Genomic DNA, 22270 nt, shown 5'->3' on the forward strand with positions numbered 1-22270 from the left:
CGGTTCTTCTCAATGATCTGCTCATACTCATTTCTCAGGTCATTGAGAATCTTGGTCAAGTCTTCTCCGGGAGCAGCATTGACCTCCACGCTCACATCGCCTCCAGTCTGAGACTGCAGCTGTCGTAATTCCTGCAGGGCGTGAGGAGAGAAGGCAGGGGCACAGCTCAGTGCTGCTGTAGGGCACAGTGGGAAAACCAGTTCTGAGGTGTGAGAGATTGGCCATCACTTGGCATAAGTCTGATTTTTGAAATTTAATTTCAGGAACCCTAATATAACAAGAGACAGTATCTTGAACATGCTGTTGATTACTTGTTCTTACCTCCTCGTGGTTTCTCTTCAGAGCAATAAGCTCATCTTTCAAGGACTCCAGCTCAGATTCCAGTGAAGACCTAACCAGAGTCAGGTCATCCAGCATGTTTCTCAAGCCATTAATGTCAGACTCCACAGTTTGACGGATGACCAGTTCATTCTCATACCTTTACCACAGACAACAGAGACAAATGAGATGATGACCGTCAACAGCACGTCTTTCCTGTGACAGTACCCCAATAAAGCATGGAGGCTCAGTCACAGCAATTGGTGTAGTGCCTTGCCTGCTGAATTTGGGAACAGGATAGAACAGACGTGGGTTTGCACAGAGAGGTACTCACTTCATTCGGAAGTCATCAGCCGTCATCTTGCTGTTATCGATGTCCAGAAGCATCTTGTTGTTGTCCACAGTGGCAGAAATGATCTGCAAAAGAAGAGGTTGGAGAGGAGTCAGTCAGTGCTCAAGGTGCAGGAGAAGAAAGGAACAAAAGCTCTGAGAGGGCTTTGTTGCGAAACTCAGAGCTGTTTCCTGCTGTATTGCAGGGACTGTGGGAGAGGATTGTGCTCCAAATTTGCTTTTCAAGGAAACTCAGGCTATGCTGCTGTTCATCAAGTTGGAAATAGTTCTCCATGACTCCTGGGGACTGCATTTATCTCTTTTCCTGCAATGTGATCCTTCCTAGTCTCTTTACTGCAATTTCTTGGAACTGGAATAAGATAGCTGTAAGGGAAGGCCTTGTTCCTTCTGGCTGACTTGTGTGGGAGTGAGCAAAACCAAAGGCAATGCAGGTCTTGCAGTGCAGCTGTTTGGCTTTGTGGGATGGGAGCAGCGTGGAAAGTGTGGAACCGTGGGGATTCAGCGACGCGCTCCAGCATGCTTGGGCTGCAGGAGGCCCTGTGGAGCCTCGGGCTGTGCCCCCAGAGCCCAACCGTTCCCTGCAGGGCGCTGTGGGGCGGCCGAGCGGCCCCCAGGACAGCAGCGGGCGGCCCTCACCTCCCCCAGGCCGTGGGAGGGAGCGGAGGAGCGAGAGCTTCGGGGCAGCGCTGGTGCGGGAGATGGAGCCGTGCTGCGGGGCTGCCCTACCTGGTTTTGGAGCTGCTCGATGGTCTGGTAGTAGGAGCTGTAGTCCTTTGAGGCGCTGGGAGCTTGTTTCCTGTACCACTCGCGGATGTGGAGCTCGAGCTGGGCGTTGTCCTCCTCCAGCCTTCGCACCTTGTCCAGGTAGGAGGCCAGGCGGTCGTTGAGGTTCTGCATGGTGATCTTCTCGTTGCCGCTCAGCAGCACGTCCCCCCCGGCGCCGAAGCTTCCGGCAAAGCCGCCTCCGAAGCCTCCTCCCAGGCCCCCGCAGAAGCCCCCGGCGAGGCTGCCGGCGCTCATGCCCCCGCCGTAGCCGATGCCGCACGCTGCCCCCGCGGAGCTGCCCCCGCCGATCACGGAGGAGGCGTATCGCCGGCACGAGGCGGAGGAGCTCCTGCCGCCGGCACCAGCAGAGATGCCTCCCCCGCCTCCGCTGCGGTACGAGGTGCTGGATGTCCTCTTGATGCTGCAGCTCATGGTGAGAGGTGGATGTCGCGCCCCGAAAGCAAAGCCTGCTGCGAGCCCGATGCAGAAGTGGAAGCGCTGCCTCCTGTCCTCGCCGGGGCCTCTTTATACCTCACCGGGTGGGTGTCACCTCCAGGCAGTGCCGCTTCCCATGGGCTTTGCCAGCCACAGCGCTCATGCCAAAAGTGATGTGCTAAGGGGAATTTTGTCATAGGAAAGTAATACGCATTACTGTTCTACTCAAGTATGTCTGTGTTGATTCACACATGCACTATAATTTCATGTGGGTGGCTCTTTGTTAGATATTTTGTTGGATAATATAATATCTCATAGCTTTTATTAATCTGACAGTATATCTCCGGTAATGGAAGTTAATGAAGGCTCCGCCTTGGTTGTCTGTCTCCTTCGGCCTTCCCTGTGGTGAAACTCGGCGTTCCAGCTCCTGCCTTCCTTCTGCAGGTGCACACAGTGGCTCCTGCCTGCAGCCACCCCCAGGGGGCTCTTCGTTCAGTACCGGGTTTGGAATTGACATCGACTATTTAAAAATCTGTTTTCATTTACTGGAGGACAATATTCTTTTGAAAAACTGTGTTACTGTGTCTCATGGCAGAGATCATTGCTGTGAACCTTCTGTTTCTTCACTGCTCCTATCAGGGGAGCTCCTGCCCATACCCAATGTGCAGCTCTTCTGTAAGCACTGCAGGCCGACTTCCCTCCTGTTTTCTGCTGAAGTCAGTGGGGCTGTATAGGTCTGTCCTGCTGGCTACTCTTTCACAAAACGCCCATTTTCTGTGTCTGTTCACCATTGGAAGCCATTCCCTGAGCACAGCCCTGCACCACAGTTTAGCTTGCAAGGCCACGTGCGATTGGAGCCGTTCAGCGCCTGCCCCTGCGCTCCCTGTGAGTTTCTCTGAGGACTGCATGGCCTGAGCTGCTTCTGCTCGCAGTGCCTGGTGGGGCTGTGCCATGGACTGGGTCTTTCAGTCAGTGCTGAGGAGTTCTGGTGCTTGCTTCTCATTACAAGCAATAAAGCTCTGGCTTACCATCTGCGTGTTTTAGCAGCGCTCTCTCCTCTGAAGCATGATGCAGAAATTCCTGAGATTCCTGAAATGTGCACAACTGCTGTGGGGGCCCAACGCTGCATTCTTCATTTCCTTTGATCTCAGATTTGTTAGGATGCAGGAGAAATCGTTTTTCCAGCCTAGTCTCTGGAAGTGGGCTTTATCCTGGGGGTGGGCTGTAGTAAAACAAGCCGATTTTGTTTTGATGATCAAAACCGTCTCAGTTGCTGAGAAAGCTGTGCTACAATTGCTTTGAAATAAGGAATATGAAAAAACAGGGAGCACATTCAGCTGGAGGTGCAGACGCAGCTCCTGCAGCACAGCCTGCAGGCACTGGGGGCTGCAGGTGGGTGGGTTGTGGGGCTGCCTTGGCGCCTGCGGCCAGCAGCGTCTGCAGGTAACGGCTGGATGTGGGTGGAAGATTTGTGGCAATGTCCTTCACAGTCAGATCTCCCTATAACTAAAAATAAACACTGGTTACTTTCATGTGTTCTTCATTTGGCGCAACTAGAAGGCAAATACTGCTGTGGATACAAACTTGAAGGGATCTTCTTAAAGACCCTGTGAGTTATATTCCCTCTCTTCCTCTTCTTTTCCTTCAGTTCAAAAGCAGACCACATTTGTGCATTTCCAGTTTAAACTGATGAGTGCCAGGTAAGATTTTCTGACCCACAAAGTAAAACTTTGCTTTTGTTTCACAGTCCTGGTTCTGTGATGGTTCACGTCTCCCTGTCAGGCCCAGGAGGACACTCATTTGAGGCCACTTTTACCAGCTGTGCTGCCATTCTGCAGTCTGCTCTGACTGACACAGCTGCTGCCGAGTCTCAGAGCTCAGCTGCACTACCAAGTGCTCCATGAAAAACAAAGGCACAGCAGAGGATGCTCCAAGAAGATTATAATCTGCCCCAGGTGCTCAGAAACAGAGTCTTAACTCCAAATTTCATTACCAGCAGTTGCAGTGCATCGTTAGCCTTTCTGCCTGGAGGCAAGTGTTGGCATGGCTTTCTGTTTTCTTTTTAAATGTTTACATTTGCAGAATGGAAAAAGAAATCGTAGACACGGGATTCTGGTTGCATCAGACAGAAATGAAGTTTTATTAGAGACGTTTTTCTCATACAGAACAACCAAATAACAAACTGGTTGAATCTTTAAAGCAAGCATTTCAAGTACAAGTGATTGTGTCCACCAAGCATTATATGCAGAGGCAGCACATGGCATGCACAGCAGCTGGCCTGTCAGAGCGGCTCTGACAGACCCTTTGGGCAGAGCAGCAGCAGTGAGGAGCTGGTAGGAGCATCTCCTTCCTCAGGAGCCTGAGGAATACTGGGGTGTTGGGCCGATTTCTCTTTGACAGGTCTTGCACTGTAGAATCCTCAGTTCTTAGTCAAAGGATTTTCTTCCATAACCTGTTTGGAGATAAAGAAAGCATTAACTTCTTCAGCACTGGCAGTTGATCGTTGAGGCACCACATGTGGCACCAAAGAAGCTTGGTTATGTGATAGATGACCTTAAGCTGTCCCAAAAGCACGAAGGAAAACTTCAGCTCAGTATGAAAAGAATCATAGCCAGGTTTTTAACTACGTGACACGGTGATATTATCCTCAAAACTGAGCCAAAACCGAAACTGTATCTTAACCAGAATCAGTCCTTTGCACACAGACACGAAAGACGTTGTCATAAAAGTGGATCTAGCACTTTCCAGAAGTGCTTTTTTATCCTTGGTACTGCTTGCCCGCAGGAGAGGATGTTGGCACAGTGGATCAGTTAGTAAGAATGGGACTGGGGAAGTTGTGCTCATGAAAGAGTTCTCACCTTGGCTTTCACCACCGCCCCTGCATGACTGAGACTGGGAAGATGAAGAGTAGGAGTGGGAACTGCTGACACCTCCTGAGGTCCTTCCTCCTCCTCCGCTTCCTCCTCCTCCGATGATGCAGCTTCCTCCGCTTCCCCCTCCTATTCCTCCACTTCCTCCTCCACTTCCTCCCATTCCACCAACCATGCTACCACTTCCTCCTCTTCCTCCTCCACTGAAACCACCACCACCTATTCTGCCGCCTCCCATTCCTCCTCCCATTCCTCCTCCTCCCATTCCTCCTCCTATTCCTCCTGCTGGGATTCTGTGAAGAGAGAAAACACAAACAACAAGTCAGTCAGACTGCTCACAAGTTTGCACTTCTCCTGTCTGTACTTATCCTTTTTGGAACCTCACACAGATCAAAAGACAACTGAAACCTTTAATTTTTCTCCATACAGGCCTTTTTAGGGTGACTTCCATCTGCTGAACTCCTGGCCTTTTCCGGCATTGGGATAAAAGTGAGGCCGCATGCGTGGGTTCCCTTGTCCAGCCCAAAGCTGGGAGTTCAGAATTTCTGTACTGATATTTTTCTCAGACAATTTCTATTCTGAATAGACTTGCCAAGAAATGTATTGTACCTCAAACCTGGGAGCTGATTGGTTAAAAAGGCCAATTATCCTCATTTTAGTATAAAACCTGTTTTGCAAATCTAAACTGTTACAGTCTCTGTGACTATTTAGGCTTTTGCGTAATGCTGTGTCCTTTTGCCAGTGTACGTACACAAGGTCTTGCTGTCCTTCCTCAAGCAGTGACCGGTACTGAGCGATCTCCTGCTCCAGGCGGGTTTTGATGCCCAGCAGCATCTTGTACTCCTCGTTCTGGCTCTCCATCTCGCAGCGGATGCTGGCCAGCTCCTCCTCCAAGGGGCCAATCATGCCCTGGATCTGCTGCAGCTGCATGTTGTAGCGGCGTTCTGTGTCCTCCAGGTTGGACTGCAAAGAGTCTAACTGCAAGTGGAAGAAACAGTACAGTGTTTGTGGGAACGTGGCAAACTGAACTCATGTTGGTGAGAAAATGGGAGATCTGCACAAAACAGAGAGAAGCTGTTTTTGGCACAGTCCAGCACCCCGTTCTGTACTGGCAGGGCGCGTGCTAGCTGTAACCAACCTCCTTTCATTCTAAGGGCACCTGCAGCCTGTGTTGCAGGGGAAGCAGAAGCAGCCACCTTTACTTACCATGCTGAGTTGCGACTGCAGCTCAATTTCCAGGCTTTGGTATTCACGTCTCAGCTCAGAGATCTGTTGGTTGCTGGACTGTATCTCCTGGCCGCTTGAATGGACTTGCTGATTAACTTCTTCCATCTAAAAAATTGTCATACAAAATTCAGGTCTTTCTGATTGTAAGAAAACATTGTGGTGTTATCATAAAAGCATTTAGGAAGCAAGGAATATGTATAAATAAAGATGTCATGTAGGCTGACTGTAGATTTCCCCCATGCCACTCTGTTCACCTACACCCAATCCCTGTTTCATTCACCTTGCTCTTGGAACACAGGGATTCCACTTCTTCCCATACTCAAAATCACTTAGCAGTCCCTTGTATAATACCTGATAAGTTGCCTGTGCCCTACTGTGTGCAAATAGAATCTTTGTGAAAGATTTACTGACCGAAAGAATCTCATGCTTTACCTTGGTTTCATACCAGCTTTCCACCTCCCTTCGGTTGTTCTCAATAAGCCGCTCATATTCAGAACGCATTTCATTTAATTTTTCCATCAAATTAGTGCCAGGAGTAGCATTGACCTCAACATTGACATCACCACCAGATTGTGTTTGCAGTCCTTTCATTTCCTATGAGAAAGAAAAGAAAACAAAACTTGGAAAGGTTGAAGGTGAGAATAAATGTTGTAGCTTTAAAAACAGGAAAAGAAAGGGACGCAGATCCTCCCAGCAGCCAAGTCTCATTGCTGCCAGCAGAAGAAATGCACAGGAGATTCTTGGAGTGATAATTTTTCGTTAGTTATTATTTTAAAGTGTAGAGAAACTTACCTCTTCATGGTTCTTCTTAAGGTAGATCAGTTCCTCTTTCAGGGATTCAAACTGTGTCTCCAAGTCCGATCTGGACAGAGTCAGTTGATCCAAAAGTGGACGTAATCCATTAATATCACTTGCCACACTCTGGTGGAGAGTATACTCAGTCTCATACCTAAATCACAGACAAGAAAAAAAGTAGAACTGCTGCCAGAGTTCTCTTTATTATGCACATTTCCCATCAGTACACCTTTGGTCAGCGGTCCCATCAGTTTGTTCTTAAAAGGAAGGACCTGATTCTCTTTCCCTCTCCAGTAGGATTGTTTTATTTCAGTGAAATTACTCTATAGGATTTCTCTGATAATGTTTATAAACCTATAAAGCAAATATGGAGAAACAGAATGTAGTCCGATAAACAACACTCATCAACAACTTGTCTGAAGCAAAATTCTAATGAAAAACACCAATTCCTGCTCACAGTGCTCTTCCCAACAACAGCCTTTTCTGCTGCTGGAGCCAAGAGGCTGCAGTATCTCCAAAGACTGGCAATACAAACTTGTGGTAAGAAAGGGACCAAAGACAACATGAGACAAGGAGGAAAAGACTCACTTCAGTCTGAAGTCATCCACAGTCATCCTGGTGTTGTCAATGTCAAGAAGCATCCTGTTCAGGTCCACATTTGCACCAACAATCTGCAAGGGAGAGGGCAGATGCTGGTCAGCCAGCTGTCTTTTCAGTCTGACACACAAACAGAGGGAAGAAATCCCTGTGCATTAATACATTCCAGAGTATCTCTGAGACAAGCTTGCCCAGTCTACAGAGGCTGCACAGAGAGAGAGTTTATTGTTTCCAGCTAAAAGAGCGCCTTTCTGGCACTGATTGGTGCCTCAGCTGCCAATTTTAGTTTATAGGTATCCATCAGAAGTGCTATTCTTTGTTGGAAAGAATAACAAAATAAACTCTCCATACTTCCAAAACAGTGGAAATATTAGCCTTGCATTTGGCATCAGTATTAAAGTAGGAGACTCTGGAACAGCTGAGAGCTGGAATGGGACTGAAGGCTGTGGCCCATATTAACTCATCCTGTACGTTCACAGATTCCATTTAGATGGCCACTGGAAGCACAACAGAAGCAAACAATGATTCTGTCTCCTGTTCAGGAGAGAGAGAAGCAAACAAAGCACAGCATTGAAGGGAGCCCTGGGCACCAAATGGTGCTGCTGTGTCAGAGCACACAGATCAACCAGAGCGAACCAAAGCTGGGCGTCAGGCTTTGTCATCACAGCTGTCTGCATTCTGCCTCAAGTAAAGAAAGGAATATATTACCCCAAATAGGAAAAATGTGCTGTAGCAAGTGTGAGGCCATTCTAATGAGACTCTGCCCAAAGTTTGCCAAATTACACCATACCTGGTTCTGCAGTTCTTCAATTGTTCGGTAATATTGGCTGTAGTCCTTGGAACCAGTGGGACCTTGCTTTTGGTACCACTCCCTGATCAGACGTTCAAGGTGAGCGTTTTCTTCCTCCAAGCCTCGTACTTTATCCATGTAGGAGGCCAGGCGGTCATTAAGGTTCTGCATGGTCAGCTTTTCATTTGTGGAGAGCAGTCCGGAATCTTCACCAAATCCCACTCCGCCAAAACTGCCTCCACCATAGCTGCCCCCACCAAAGCCACCGCTGCTCCCAAAGCCACTGAATCCACCCCCGCTGTATCCACCGGAACCACCACCAAAGCTGCCTCCTCCATAACCACCTCCCATGCCCCCAAAGCCACCTCCACACGATCCATATCCTCCTCCCATACTTCCACCCATTCCTCCTCCGTAGCTGCCGCCGCTCACTCTCCCACCATAGCTACTGCGGCCAATCCTTCCGCAGCTGCCGCTGCTGAACCCCCCTCCATAGCTGCTCTTGGAGCCTCCTCCACCAAAGCTTCTCCCAGAAAAGCCTCCGCTCCCTCCAGAGGAGGTGTATTTTCTGGTGGACACTGAGGAGTATCCCCCAGACTTGCGGATGCCGCAGCTGCTGCCCCCTCCGCCGCCGCTACCACTGCCGCATCCGCCACCGCCGCTGCTGATCCTGGTGGTGCTGGAGGAGGATTTGGTGCCACAGCTCATACTGGCAGCAGGCAGGAGTCTAACCACAATCCCGAGTTTAGGTGCACAGCCTGATAAGATTCAGGACTGTAAATTTTCATCCCCAGCACTCTCTATTTATACTTTTGACAGTGGGTGTCACCATCAGGGAGTTCCCTTCTCCCAGGGCATTTACTGGCCTTGTTGTTTGTGCCAAGAATAATTTGCTGAACAATATTTTTCTGCCGATATCTCAGGCAATCTGTCCCATTGCCGAGTTTATGGCGATTGTTCAAGACCAAACGCTGTGCTTTCTTTGGGTGGCATTCTTTGCATTTAGCTTTTCTGGTACCTGTGGCTTCACAGTGCAAAAACCACCTCAGCAGGGTCCTGTTGTGCTCACGTGGGAGTGATGGTTCTGTACAGGGAGAAAGAAAGAAGATGATGCCCAAATCTCTCATGTTAAGGCTGTACAATTATTGATTTTTTTATTCATTTACGTTCCTTGCTCAGGTTTTTGTAGCTGCTGTTATCGGAGGCTGTTGTTCTCTTCTGCTCTTTCCTACTTTGTGCATTTAAGAACTCTTACACTGCTTTATTATTATTATTATTATTGTTATTATTATTATTCGTGGTAATGTAAGAGTTTTTGTAATAAGACTTGACTACTGAGATTGTCCAACTGGTGCACCCCTGCCAGCAGTCAGGAAGCGTCTTTATGTATGAGCCACTCTTTCAAGCAGTGCACTGCCATGCGTTTTTAAAAGTCAAAACCCTTCCTTTGTGGGAAATGTTAGCTCAGCTCACAGGACAGCTGTCCTAGAACTCAAAGGAAAAAAGCTGTTTTTCACCAGAGAGATGTTGATCTAAAATCACATGAAGATTAAGGATGCTTTAATCGCTCTATAAAGTCAAAGTAAATTGCAGCTCAATTAGAAGCTTTATTAAGCCAGGCAATGACCTGCTAACCACTGTGTGGGAAGAGCCGTGAGGTTTGAGGTAGAACAGCTCATTGTCTCTATTGTGCCTTACCTTATAGACAGCAGAGCAGTTGTGTGGACTGCGTGCCACTTACAGTGCAGAGATCAGTCAGCTCTAAAATATTATTGTGAGAGCAAAGCTGAAAGGCTTTCAGCGTCGTGGCACGCAGTGCTGTCTGAGTTTTGGTTCTGAGCATCGTCACCTACAGAAGTTCTACTTATGTTAGAGTGGTTCATCTTTGCCCTGGGTGGAACCTAAATATTTTGGTTCAAACACAAATCTGTTCCTCAGCATCAGCTGTCTGCTCTCACATACACCCTTCTGTGATGGCTGTGCATTCTGCTTTGCAGTGCAGCTCCTCCATGCAGGCACAGAGCGCAGCTGGCAGCACCCGAGGGGCCCTGCAGATGGATCACACATTGCTGCTTTCCACACTGCTGTCTGTATCCATGTGCATAATTCTTCCACAAACTCTACTGCTGCTTCTCCAGGCCTTTTTTTTTTCCACATTAAATTAAACATTATTTAATATTTTCTGCCTGGATGCATTGTGCTGTGCTTTGGATTGTGCTTTAGTCGATGTTGCTTTATTGCTGCTTGTGCAATCTCTTTCAAAAGCTCCCTGATCTTATCTTGCTATTTTATACTCTCAATAGCTGACAGATGATGAAAGCTTTCAGTTGCCTTGATGATGTGATCGTATCTGTGGGATGTGCAGCTGGGGACGGCAGTGTCACCAAACACAGTTTCTGGGATTTGTGTTCTCCTGCTGGTGTTGAAAGGCGTCCTTTACAAAACAAAAGCATTTGGTTTTTGTGTTGCTCTGTTGTGGGTCGGGACGGGGTGGTGAGTGGGGCCCTTCCTCACAGATCCCACCATGGTCAGCATTCCATCACTGCTGCTGTCCTTACTGGTGTTTCACAGACAGGCCAGAGCACTCGGTCAGTTTGTTAGTGATAAAGGGCAAGAAATGTTCCAAAGTCACTGCAACAAGAGGAGCAACATTTGCCCAAAGAGTCTCTTAATCTGCTTATGTACTTCCCGAGTACCTACGTTGTTTTCTCCTTTTTCTCTATGTACTCCTTTTTTTTGTATGTCTCCTTTTTCTCTATGTACTTATTCACTCAGGGACTTGTCGATACCTGAAGGTTTTCCTGGTGAGAGCACATCTCATGGCATGCTTGGAAAATACCAGAAAAGCAATGAGAGAAAGGAGCCGTGGCACGGAGCTGGAGGGCTTCAGATGGCCTCAGCCTTTCCTTTTCGTTCTGTGCTCTTACTGCTACACGTGTACACAGGAGGAGCACCAACAGAAGGTTTTGCCTTCAGATCTTTGCTAGCTTTTAAGTCATATGCTGATAGGATGTTCCTTATTGTGTCGTTTGTATTTCCTTCTTGCTGCCAGTTTCATGTCAGTGTTTATGGAAATCTGCTGGCTCTCGGGCCTTGCTGTATTGTTTAGAGCTGTAACATCCCCCGGGATGCTTTGTTTCTGTCACAGCCACTGTGCTCACAGGAGATGCAGTTTGTCTCTTCAGTCTCCGACACTGAAGTTGCAGATGTGTTGCTGCAGCATGTGCTGTGCTCTGTAACACCACTGTTTCCAAATCGGCCCAGAATAAAGACATTTATGGCCACGGCTGCCAGCATTGCTCAGCCTGCGGAGCCCTGAGTGTTTTGACAGCGCTGTGCTGTGCTCAGCACGTCACGTTTCAGGTACAGCCGACATTCCTGACACTCAGCTTTGTCTTCCTTTCGATCAAACCTCCCTGATCCGTATCGGAGAAGCGGCTGCGTCCCTTCAGAGCGAGGATGGAGCTGCTGCAGGGTGAGCAAAGTGGTGGCTGCTGTGTGCTGCAGCTGCTGGCTTCACCTGGAGAGGATGTGAGCTCTCTGTGGGTCTCCATGCCAGAAAACTTACACATCTCCCCTACACACAGTGCCATGCTGATGCCATGCCTCAGGCAAGTGCTGGAGCTTATTTTCTTGATCTATTTAATAATCTCTCTCTATCACTCTTAGCAGAAATTTTTGCAAGAAGAGATCTGTATTCATTTGGGATTCAGTGCTCTCTCCTGATTCCCACTTCATCTCAAGATATTTCTCTGAAATCACAGTGATTTCTGAAGGAATGTAGATGGACCCGGCACAGGACGGCTGGAGGTCACACTGTGCCCTGAGCCTGAGCTGCGGGCTCCTGCTCTGCTCCTGTGCCTTGCAGAGGGTCAGGGCCAGGTCCTGGGATGCAGCCCTCACGGCTGATGCCTGTGGGTGCTCCCATGGGCTGCAGGACGTTTCCCCCACCGCCGGCTCCCATCGAGGTGGGCCCCACTCATCCCTGCCGTCCCTTGGTGCACCAGTTCTGAGCACGGGTAGCTTTGTGCTGACAGCACAGTGCTGGTGCTGAACAAAAGGGAGAGAAGCAGAACACGTCTGTAGGCAATACTGAAAATTGGAAATTCCATCTGTGCGTTCAAACGGGCACAAGAATTGCTCTGGGAGCTCTGGAGCAAACACACAGCAGTGCGTGTGCACGTTTATTTTTGCCAAAGGTTGCTCTGAAGGTCCTGTTCCAACACGCACTGCAATTTTCTTCTCAGAGCACTAATAGCAGCACCAGATAAGTATCCAAATTGCAACATTTTGTGCTCATAAAATTAAAGCTTATTATGCAGATTAATGCCTAACAAAGTGTGTGCAAATAAAACCTACAGGGCTGAGCTCCCTCCTGTCAGTCCCGCTCAGGTCTGCTCTGAGCACCCCAAGCTGTGACAATTCCATTTTTTTCCAGGTCTTTTCCGATGGTTTCGGTTCTGTGGCTCCCATTCCTCCACACACACATTTGTCACTGTTGTTCTGTTGGTGTTGCTACAAGGCTGCTCTCATAAACATACACCAGTGGTATAAATGCAGATTTTGTATTAGGAAAAAAAAAAAAAGGAAAAGTGAAAGAATTGTTAAGCTGGCACTTTCTTCCACATTGTGGTATCAATTCATCCCAGTGCAGTCTCCTTTCTGTCTGCTGTGAGCGCTAATGCCATGATTAAGTCAGGGTTTTCTGAAGTTCATTTATGGCTTCTATTTATTTTGTCACATACTATAAGGTGTAGCAAATAATACATTTTGAAGTGGATCTGCATGATGGATGCAGGCTCACCGTGTGCGATATAACAGCATTATAACAGCCTCTGTTTAAGAAAGGTACAAATTTAAGGTAAGGAAGCAAGTTTGGGAAAGGAAATTTTAGGAGGAAAAGAGAATAGACAGCACTGAGCAGTAAAAGCAGTAGCAGTGTGGTACTGTTTATCCTAATTACTCAGAAATGTCTCCTTATTTGTGAGCGTGGTTCTAACACATCCACGTCAGCACATACATCAGCAGCACACCATGCTGCATTGCAGGCACTCCTGCGCTGTCTGTTCTGCTGGGGACACGTCTCAGTGTGACCCCTCTGTGTGCCTCGTGGTGACAGGAGGCACTGAGGGCAGTAGGAGGACACTAGGCTTATGGAAGTCCAGGATGGAGGAGCGGTGCCGCGGCAGAGCAGCACGCTTTGCTGTGCCCTGTCAGCTTATTGCCCCGAGCAGACGTGCCAGAGAGTCGTCATGGCCCGCAAGAAGTGCAGAGTGAGTGCAGCAAACAGGGACGGCCGGGTGAGCAGGCAGTGCAGGCATGTGGTGCTGCGATGATTAAAGGGACGCGGGTGATTTTGCAGCAGGGAAGACGAGAATCAGCTCTGCCTCTTTAGCACACAAGGTCGGGGATATCAATACCTGCTCATGTCAGGCAGTTCTTTACGAAGGTTCGCCAGCTCCTCGGGTCCCGCACAGACTGTGGTCAGAGGAATTTTATTTTCTTAAAGCCGGATCCCGTTGGCTGAGCGCCCGGCGCAGGGCAGTGCCATGAATCACCCACACGTATGTGCCTACAGCTCGGGCTCTACCAGTCCCGTTCCCACGGTCTCCCACTGGATCAGCGTTTCTCAACCTTCTCCAGGGGCCGATGCCGCCCTCGGAGTGAGAAAGCAGAGCTCGTCACAGCCCTGTCTTGGGCAAAACCGGGAGGGAAATCCGATGCCAGTGATAAACCTATCTGCTCCCTTTGGTTTGTGTTGAGTCGAGAAATGCAAGGGGTAAAGAACGTGTTGAGAGTCCTCTGAGTTATATTCAATTAAATCCTGTGTACGGTTTGTTTCACTAATTGAGCACAGGGAAGTTCTGCACAGTCCCCACATTTTCATTACCCTCAGCAGAAAGGAGAAGCGCTGTGTGGGGCACAGCATTGGGTGCAGGCTGAGGAGCCCCCTCCCATTGGGGCCCACCCAGGACATAGGAGGTGGGTCTGGGTCTGTAATTAAAGCAAGGAGGAAAGTTTTGCTTGTGCCCCCACTGCTACCAGCAGTGCCCCTGCTGCTGTGTGCTCTGTGTAACAACCACCTGGGAATCATTTCTCTTGGGTTTCCTGTACTTGCAGCCTACCTCTGGGTTTTGTAAAAGATTGTTGGCATGGACAGTTTGTCTGTCTTCTCTGCAAAGTTTGTGTCTGTTCATCCTCAAGCACTGGAGATGCCCTGAAGAGGAAACACATCGATGAGGCCAAATATTGCACAGCTGCATGGCTGTGATCAGTACAAGTAGCCTCAATTCCTTCTTTTGTGCAACGCCATGGGTGCAGTTTGGGTCGCTCTCATCTCCAGCAGGGCTCCTCCAGAGCCCATAGGGGACAGCCACCCACCACTCTGTGCCATGGCAGTGCTGGTGGCTGTTCTCACACTGTGAGCATCACGGCACAGCTGGGAGGCTTTGGCAGTTCTCTTAAATGGTGAACGTGCTGCTGAGAGCTCTGGGGTCTTTTGAGTAATCTAATTGAGTTGTTATTGTGCATTCCACAGGCAGGGTGTGACATTTGTGACCAATTCATGCAAAAATGAGTGCTAAAGGAGACTGCTGCCAGATACAGCTATCTGGTTGCATCAGAGAGAAGTAAAGATTTATTAATTAGAGCAATCTTTTTCCCAGAGAAATACCAATCACGGTAGAGATTAACACCGGTAACAGTGATTCAGCACAGAAATTCAGGTGGAGAGGCAGCTGGGCAGAGCAGCTGGGATGGAACAGGGATGCTCCTCTCGTCGCGCCGTGGCCGGAGCCCCCGGGAGCTGCAGCCATCAGTGCTGAGACCTCCTGAAACTCCCTGGGGAAAGATGAAGGGAAGCAAGAATTTCTTTGAAGAGATGCCGCCTCAGTCAGCCTGCTCTTGCCTGCCAAACATTATCACATGGAGGACTGCTGCAGGTCAAGTGGAATGTCTGATCGAAGCTTTCTAGAAATGCTAACCTTCTGTTCATTTTCAGATTTTTAGGCATCTGAGATGCTGTCAGGTCCTGAAGCCTTACGTGATCTCAAAGTTTTTATGGCTTCGGACACTTCCTCCATTGTTGCTCCTCTCTCCAATGTTTTATTCCCTTCCAGGCAGAGCTTCGAGTTTTCAGCACCTCCTGGAACCACAGCCATGAAGTCAGACACAGAGAAGACCGTCTGGTCACTCTCCATCTTTTGCTGCTTTAGGACTTTTGCAGCTAACACTCTTCATTAATATTTTAAATGTTGTGAGTGTTCCAACTATTCCACTCAGCTTTAATCTTGTTTCTCTTAATCTTGTTTCAATTCTGTGATTCTGTGATTCTGTGATTCTCTCTTAATAGCAATTAAGTTTCTAATGTTTGGCTTCAGGATACTTCTGACTTCTCTGGCTCCTTGCTTTCAACCGGGCACTATTTTCCCTTTTCCTCCTTTATTTTCTACTTCTACACCTTTTCTGATTAAACTTTCATATCATCGTTTAAATTTGAGCCGCTTGTGAAAATGAAACCATTTTGATATGCGATTGTATAAGAAATAAATGGACTTAAAACATGAATTTGAAAAAAAAAAACCATAAAAAAATCTCCAGATTTCCAAATAAGGAAGGATGTCATCATGTCCTTTGCTACTGTTCAGAGAGAAGAGTTAATGAAAGGACATAGCATGTATTCCTTTCTTCCAGTTCTTACCTGGGCTTTCACAAGAGCTGCCAGACTGGGAGTGGGAGGATGATGAGCGGGAGAGGCAGCCTTTGCCCCCTTCTCCCCCACCACTGCCCCCTCCTCCACCTGAAGCTTTTCCACAGCCGCCTCCTCTGCTGCTGCCTCCTCCTCCACCTCCGGAAGTTTTTCCACCAGATCCTCCGCTGCTTCCTCCACCTGAGCACCAGCTGCTTCCTCCTCCACTTCCACCTCGTGCAGAAGACCCACTCGTTCCTCCGTGTCCGTGTCCTCCAGAAGATCCACCACCAGCTCCTCCCTGCGAGGTGCTGTGAGGAGGACAGGGCTGTGAGATTCATAGCAACATGACTGATGTGTGACATCCTACCAACTTCATCGGGGCCACTCTCCGACTGCCTTCCTCTGAGCTCCTTGTATGGCTGGAGAAGTACTGCTGTGTGAAACGTGTTCTAGGGAATTGTTTCTAAACTATCCTAATTGGGAACAAATTAACTGCTCTGCATATTAGTTACTCCACATGTGCATACCTAATACCATGCTGTCCTTCCTCAAGCAGTGACCGGTACTGAGCGATCTCCTGCTCCAGGCGGGTCTTGATGCCCAGCAGCACCTTGTACTCCTGGTTCTGGCTCTCCATCTCGCAGCGGATGCTGGCCAGCTCCTCCTCCAAGGGGCCAATCATGCCCTGGATCTGCTGCAGCTGCATGTTGTAGCGGCGTTCTGTGTCCTCCAGGTTGGACTGCAAAGCCCCTACCTGAGAATAGAATGGAAAGTAGTTTTTTAAGGGAATGTGGCAAGATTAGCCCATTCTTGTTCCCCAAAGGAGAAAAATCTTTCACAATGTCCATGTGCCAAACATCCTATTATCTACATGGAGTGCTAGCTTTAGCTGCAGAGATCTGTTTCTCCTGCCATTGCAGCAACTCACGTCTCAGGCTTAGAAGCAATCTCTACTTACCCTGCTGAGCTCAGACTGCAGCTCAATTTCCAGGCTCTGATAGTCACGTCTCAGCACAGAGATCTGTTGGTTGCTTGATTCCAGTTCCTGACCACTTGAGTGGACTTGTTGGCTCACCTCCTCCATCTGAAAAATGAATGTATATTGTTGGAGTTTTTTGGCCACCACAATTATCATGGAAGCATCCAACTGCATGAGGAGCTGAGGCATTCAATGCTTGGTCATTTACCTTGCTCTCATACCAACTTTCAACCTCTTCACGGTTTTTCTGGATAATTTGTTCATATTCTTGTCTCATATCATTCAGTTTTTTCAGCAGATCCTCTCCTGGAGCAGCATTGACCTCCACATTCACGTCACCGCTGGATTGTGCTTGCAGTGATTTCATGTCCTGCAGAGAAAACCCAGACCCAAGGCACATCAACAAAAATGGTGAAATTACTTTCTGAAAGAGTTTTGGAGCCAGTCAGCTTCCTCTGGAATCATCAACTATTCTAGATCCTTTCAAAAACGTAGATATTTCTGTGTTCTGGGTATTTTAATGCAGTTGCTTGGCTTTGACTTCCCTGATGTTGCTTGGTGGGAGGCCCTGTGCTGAGAGAGACCTGGCAAAGTCTGGGCCTGGAGCTCAGCTGTGTTAGGAGGGCAGGGAAGGTGTCACTGGGGAAACCTGCCCACATTCCCAGTGTTGGAAGCGTTCTCACTTGCCTCCACAGTCTGCATCTCAAGGAGCTGGCTCTTACCTCCTCATGGTCCTTCTTGAGGCCAACCAACTCTTCTTTTAGAGACTCAGCCTGCATTTCTAGGTCAGACCTGGTCAGGGTCAGGCTGTCCAGCAGGGGCCGCAGGGTGTTGATGTCGGCCTCCACGTTCTGCCTCAGTCCGTATTCGGTCTCATACCTACAAAGGGCAATGCAGACAGGTCAGCCCTGATCCTGGGCTCGTGGTCCTTCTCCTTCTAACTTTATTTACAAAAATTAAACTTTAATGTGAAGACGTATTTTGTAGTCTTTGTCATCTTCTCCTCTTACTGTAAACTTTGAGTGTGGTTCATCTGCGTTTCATTTGAGTTTCAGTGAGAGAACCACAGTTTGTTTCTCCTTAAAAATAAAAGAGTTTTTAAGCTTTCTCTAAAAGAATGATCTTTGTTCTCACAGCCATAGGGAGTATTTCTGCATTGTTACAGAAATAATCAAGAACTTCAAGTCTTACAGGTTGTTTTAATTATGGTGTCGTGGAACCAGAAGTAGCTCTCGGCTTTGTGGACTGTTACTTCTGAGAGTTGGTTGAGGAAAGCAGGAGAAAGGAAGTGAGTGCCTGGAAATGGGAGATATGTACTTACTTTGTCCTGAAGTCTTCTGCAGTCATCCTTGTGTTATCCAGGTCCAAAAGCACTTTGTTGGTCTCCACAGTCGCGGTCAGAATCTAGAAGGGAAGATGATGGGCTGAGGACAGCTTTCACTGTGAACCTCTCAGACTTATAGGAGAGACACACTGGAATGTGATCTTCCCACGGTACTGTAGGTGCATGAGTGGAACAGCAGCTCCTACACGGAGAGGCCTGAGAAGGCCATCTACAGTGCAAAGAGATGCCACTATGAAAATAGCATCAGAACTGCAAAAAACACATTTGGGGAATGCAAGCAGGGAGGGAGGAGCCCTGCAGGAAGCCTGGGGCTGTCCTGTGGCTCTCTGTGAGCCCATGGGCCAAGGGATGAACCAAACGTCGGACACTGCCCAGCCTGGAGGGTCAGCACTGACACTTCTCCTACGCTCTGAAACCCGCTGCAGGCACTCTGAGGGTCTGAACTCACTGCCAGCTGAGTGCTGGGGGGTGCACTGCAGAGGGTGCATTGCTTCTGTTCTCATGGTTGATAGTCAGATGTGTGCGTGGAAGGTGGAGTTGAGGCACACGAGGTGTCTTCAGAGCAGCACTTGGTGAGCACAGAAGTATCCGTGCTGGCTGCCTCTGATGCAGGAGGTCTACCTGATGTGTAAGCGTCTGTGACAGAGAACATCCTACCTGATTTTGAAGGTCTTCAATTGTGGAGTAGTAGTGGCTGTAGTCCTTTCTTCCTGCAGGACCTTGCTTCTGGTACCACTCCCTGATCAATTGTTCGAGCCGAGCATTTTCTTTTTCCAGACTTCTGACCTTGTCCAGGTATGAAGCCAAGCGGTCATTAAGGTTCTGCATGGTCAGCTTTTCATCGTTGGACAGAATTCCCAGGTTCTCTCCACCAAAGCCACCGCCACCAAAGCTGCCAACGCTGAACCCAGCATCGCCTGAGCCAAAGCTCCCTCCGTACCCAGCGCCAAACCCGCTCCCTCCTGCCCCAAAGCCGCCTCCCATGCCGCCGCAGCGCATCGTCCCTCCGTAGGTGCCCGCACTCCATCCCCCTGCGTAGGAGCTGCCCCCCATTCCGCCGCTCGTTCCCCCTCCGTAGCTGCTGCGCCTCATCCGCCCAAAGCTCGCCGCCCCGCAGCTGCTCCTGGAGCTGCCCCCGCTGCAGCTGCCCCCAGCGTGCCGCCCGCCCGCCCTGGATGCGGTGTATCTGTGTGCTGATGCGGAGCCGTGCTGGCTGCCCCCGCTGCCCCCTCGCAGGCAGCTGGAAGATCTCTGGGAGCAGCTCATGGTGTCGGCAGTCGGGGCTCAGTGAGTGTTAGAGCCGCTTGGGATCATAGCTCCGGCCCCTGCCCTGCCTGGGCTGCATTTATAGTGGGGCCGTGGGTGTCACCTCCGAAGGGAGCACCTTCTTTCCATGGGCAGTGGCAAGCCGTGGTCCCGGTGCCAAGAGTAATTTGCCAAAGGGAGATATCTGGCAGTTCAGGAAGCTGAGCCCACACTCCGTGTTTGTGACCGTTTGTTTATTAGCACAAAGCGTGTAATTTCTGCTGGGTGGCTCTGAGTTAAGCAGCTATTTTCAGTATCTAGTCCACTGACACTCATCTGAATTAAACTCATCCCACTCACCTCACCCTGCACACCTCCCAGCACAACAAACCATCGCAGTGTGACAGCACTGAGTGCTCTGTGTCCTTCAGTGCCATCCCTCCTCACACTCCTTCCCCCTTTGGATGTGTGTCAGGGAATCCCAGCTGTTCTTTACATGCAGGGCTCTCTTACTGCGTTCTGCTGCCCGATGCTGCACGCTCCTTCATTTCAGGCTTTTACTGCTTGATGCCTTTTGAAGACGTATCAGAGGGTGTGCTTTGTAGAACCACCACAAAGAGCCACGATTGCTGCAGAGCTGAACCCCAGGACTTAATCTTTTATCCTGCAAACGAAGTGGGCTTTGGCACACACCATCCATCCACCATTGTTCTGAGTGTGCAGCTGCAGTTATGTTTCATTAATAGCCACTGCAGTATCAAAAGCATCAGAACTGACGTGGAAGGGCTGTGAGGGCAGCATGGGCTGCTGCTCCAAAGATAATACTGAATATTAAAGGATGTAATAAAACATGTAATGTGTTAGAAAGTTATTCCATCTTCCCACAGTTCCTTACAGAGGATGCTGGGTGCACCGCAAAACAAATCTAAAGACATTGAAGGAACTCTGCATTTCTTGAGATCTCTTCAGGAAAAGATAAGCACTTTGTTGAAGGAGGTGCATTGTGTGAGCTGTGTTAGGGCTGTGTGGCTGTGTTCCAGAATTCACTGAAATTGCAGTTTGGGAGATTGATTCTATCAGATGTACATCAGGACAGCATTTCCCTTCGGTTTTGTTTTCTGTTGGACACAGCATGACTGCAATAGGAACAGTTGCCAGGAACATTGCATCTTCTTATTCTGATGTGGCTGTGACTTTTCCAGATGTGGGAAGCAGAGATGAGCCCCCCGCACTGCAGCAGCCCATGTTGCCATCCCCACTGCTGCCCTGAGCTGTGCTGAGCCGCTTATGTGACACCCAATTTCCTGTATTGATCTGCTGTTATTTTTTCCTCGCTAAGCCTTCAGGATGTTGATTGTTGCTAATGGAGATGCAGTTGTTGTGGCTCATAGCAGGTGTTTGTGGAAACATCCTTTATAAACACCCCTCCCAGCACACCCTCACCCACACACGGGGACACACCTGGAGTTTCATCCTCTGCCGGACTTCGTTTCTGAGCCATGCTGGGAAGCCAGGCCCTCCCAGCCCTCACTGCAAAGCTTGGGGGAGTCTAAATCACAGTAATTTTAGCTTCTTCTGGTAAGAAGTCCTTTTCTGTTGAAGTGCTCCTGCACTCTCGGCTCCTTTGGCCCGTGACACCGTCATGGAGCTGTCAGGAGTCACCTTCTGCCACCTGTGAAGGTCTCCCACTCTCGGTGTCCCCAGCCCTGCCTGCTGCAGGCATTCAGGCAGAGCCTCCGCTGTGCCGGGTACAGCACCAAACAACTCCGCTGGGGTCTCTTCTGCTTGAGACACCTCTGGAAAGGGAAGCTGTGCTGCCTCCACCCCTCGCAGCCTGGGGAACGAGGTGTGAATGGCAGCGCAAGGTGAGGTTAAAACATGGCACTTGTGAAACTGAGCTTTTTTTTTGGTCACTAAGTGTAGCTAATGGAGAGAACACGCGGTCACAGCATACCCTCAGCTGAAGGTTTCATGGCAGCAAAAGAACCCACTGTCCTGCAGTGCATGGGCTGCCAGAACCGAAGGGGATGGAGGGCAGGAGATGCTCTGAGGGCGGGCGGCACCACGGCTGTTTGCAGCGCGTTCCTTCCCTTTCCTGTGACAAACCTGAGCTGCTGCCCAGCAGTGGGTGGTGTATTTAAGCTCACGCAGCCTGGGCACGAGTTCAGTCCATCAGTGAGCCTGCAGGGTCACAGCCGTGTCTGGTGACAGCAAAGGCTGTGAGAACGGGGTCTGTGTCCCCTGGGGTGCACATGGCAGGAGGGACGGGCTGCTGGGCTGCAGGGAGTGAGGGGGGCCGGCAGTGGAAAGCAATGAGTGCAGCTGTGCCTGCAGCTGTGCCCGGCGCGGCTCCTCCGTCCTGCAGTCAGGTCTGTCGGAAAAGGTCCTTTTGCTCAATGTTCTGGTGGAGAAAAACGGTGGAAGAGCTATGTGGGGAATACGAGTCATTCACATAATTGTACCTTATAAGCTAACTCCCATTATATGCTCATCAATCAACTTTATTAGATAATCCCATGGGATGGTATTTCCTCATAGTAAATGGGAAACCGGTCCCTGAAGTGTGACTGTGTCGGAGAGGCTCTGCCCTCGTCCTGCAGGCAGACTCTGCTCCTCCTTCCCGGGCCGAGCAGCGCTCTCCTCTGGGCTGAGATGTAAACAGACGTTTTCTTATCTCTGTAAAATCAGAATGTTAGAAAAAAAAGAAAATTGGATTTAGATTCGTTGGATCATATTAGGACTCGATCACGTTTATTACTGAATAGCGCATGAGCTGAGAGTTCTAAACAGCAGCTGGTTGCTGCCTAACGACTCCCGAGGCGGAGCAGTGCGGGCGCTCGGCGCTGAGCGGCGCTGCGGGCGC

At 49.3% G+C, this 22270-nt stretch overlaps 3 protein-coding genes across 4 annotated transcripts in view; all 3 read right to left on the bottom strand.

Annotated features, from left to right (window-relative positions):
• Window positions 1-2647, bottom strand: part of LOC100543185 (keratin, type I cytoskeletal 13-like) — a 5408-nt gene extending 2761 nt beyond the window's left edge. The window contains exons 1-3 of the mRNA XM_031557075.1: window positions 1396-2647; window positions 653-735; window positions 322-478 (exon numbers count right to left, since the gene is read on the bottom strand). Coding sequence (XP_031412935.1) covers window positions 322-478; window positions 653-735; window positions 1396-1866 — 711 coding nt within the window. The 5' untranslated portion in view covers window positions 1867-2647. The remainder of the gene's footprint in view (window positions 1-321; window positions 479-652; window positions 736-1395) is intronic.
• A 137-nt stretch (window positions 2648-2784) lies between these two features.
• LOC104909301 (keratin, type I cytoskeletal 13-like) lies at window positions 2785-9240 on the bottom strand. The gene is made up of 8 exons (XM_010724697.2): window positions 8149-9240; window positions 7350-7432; window positions 6759-6915; window positions 6399-6560; window positions 5946-6071; window positions 5491-5717; window positions 4728-5032; window positions 2785-4321 (listed from the first exon to the last, which is right to left on the bottom strand). Exons 1-8 carry the CDS (start codon window positions 8854-8856, stop codon window positions 4296-4298), a joined length of 1794 nt encoding a protein of 597 aa, XP_010722999.1. The 5' UTR covers window positions 8857-9240; the 3' UTR covers window positions 2785-4295.
• A 5523-nt stretch (window positions 9241-14763) lies between these two features.
• LOC100542876 (keratin, type I cytoskeletal 9-like) lies at window positions 14764-19461 on the bottom strand. 2 transcript variants are annotated; one of them, XM_010724696.2, is made up of 9 exons: window positions 18820-19461; window positions 18139-18221; window positions 17540-17696; window positions 17026-17187; window positions 16797-16922; window positions 16366-16592; window positions 15848-16146; window positions 15132-15292; window positions 14764-14988 (listed from the first exon to the last, which is right to left on the bottom strand). In XM_010724696.2, the coding sequence occupies exons 1-8, from the start codon at window positions 19426-19428 to the stop codon at window positions 15153-15155; spliced, it is 1803 nt and encodes a 600-aa protein (XP_010722998.2). In that variant the 5' UTR covers window positions 19429-19461; the 3' UTR covers window positions 14764-14988; window positions 15132-15152. The 2 variants fall into 2 exon arrangements, with proteins under 2 accessions (XP_010722998.2, XP_010722997.1); XM_010724695.2 differs by lacking the exon at window positions 15132-15292.
• Window positions 19462-22270: the final 2809 nt, after the last annotated feature.

This window comes from Meleagris gallopavo, chromosome 29 (assembly GCF_000146605.3).
Source record: "Meleagris gallopavo isolate NT-WF06-2002-E0010 breed Aviagen turkey brand Nicholas breeding stock chromosome 29, Turkey_5.1, whole genome shotgun sequence".
NCBI classification, from domain to species: Eukaryota; Metazoa; Chordata; class Aves; order Galliformes; family Phasianidae; genus Meleagris; species Meleagris gallopavo.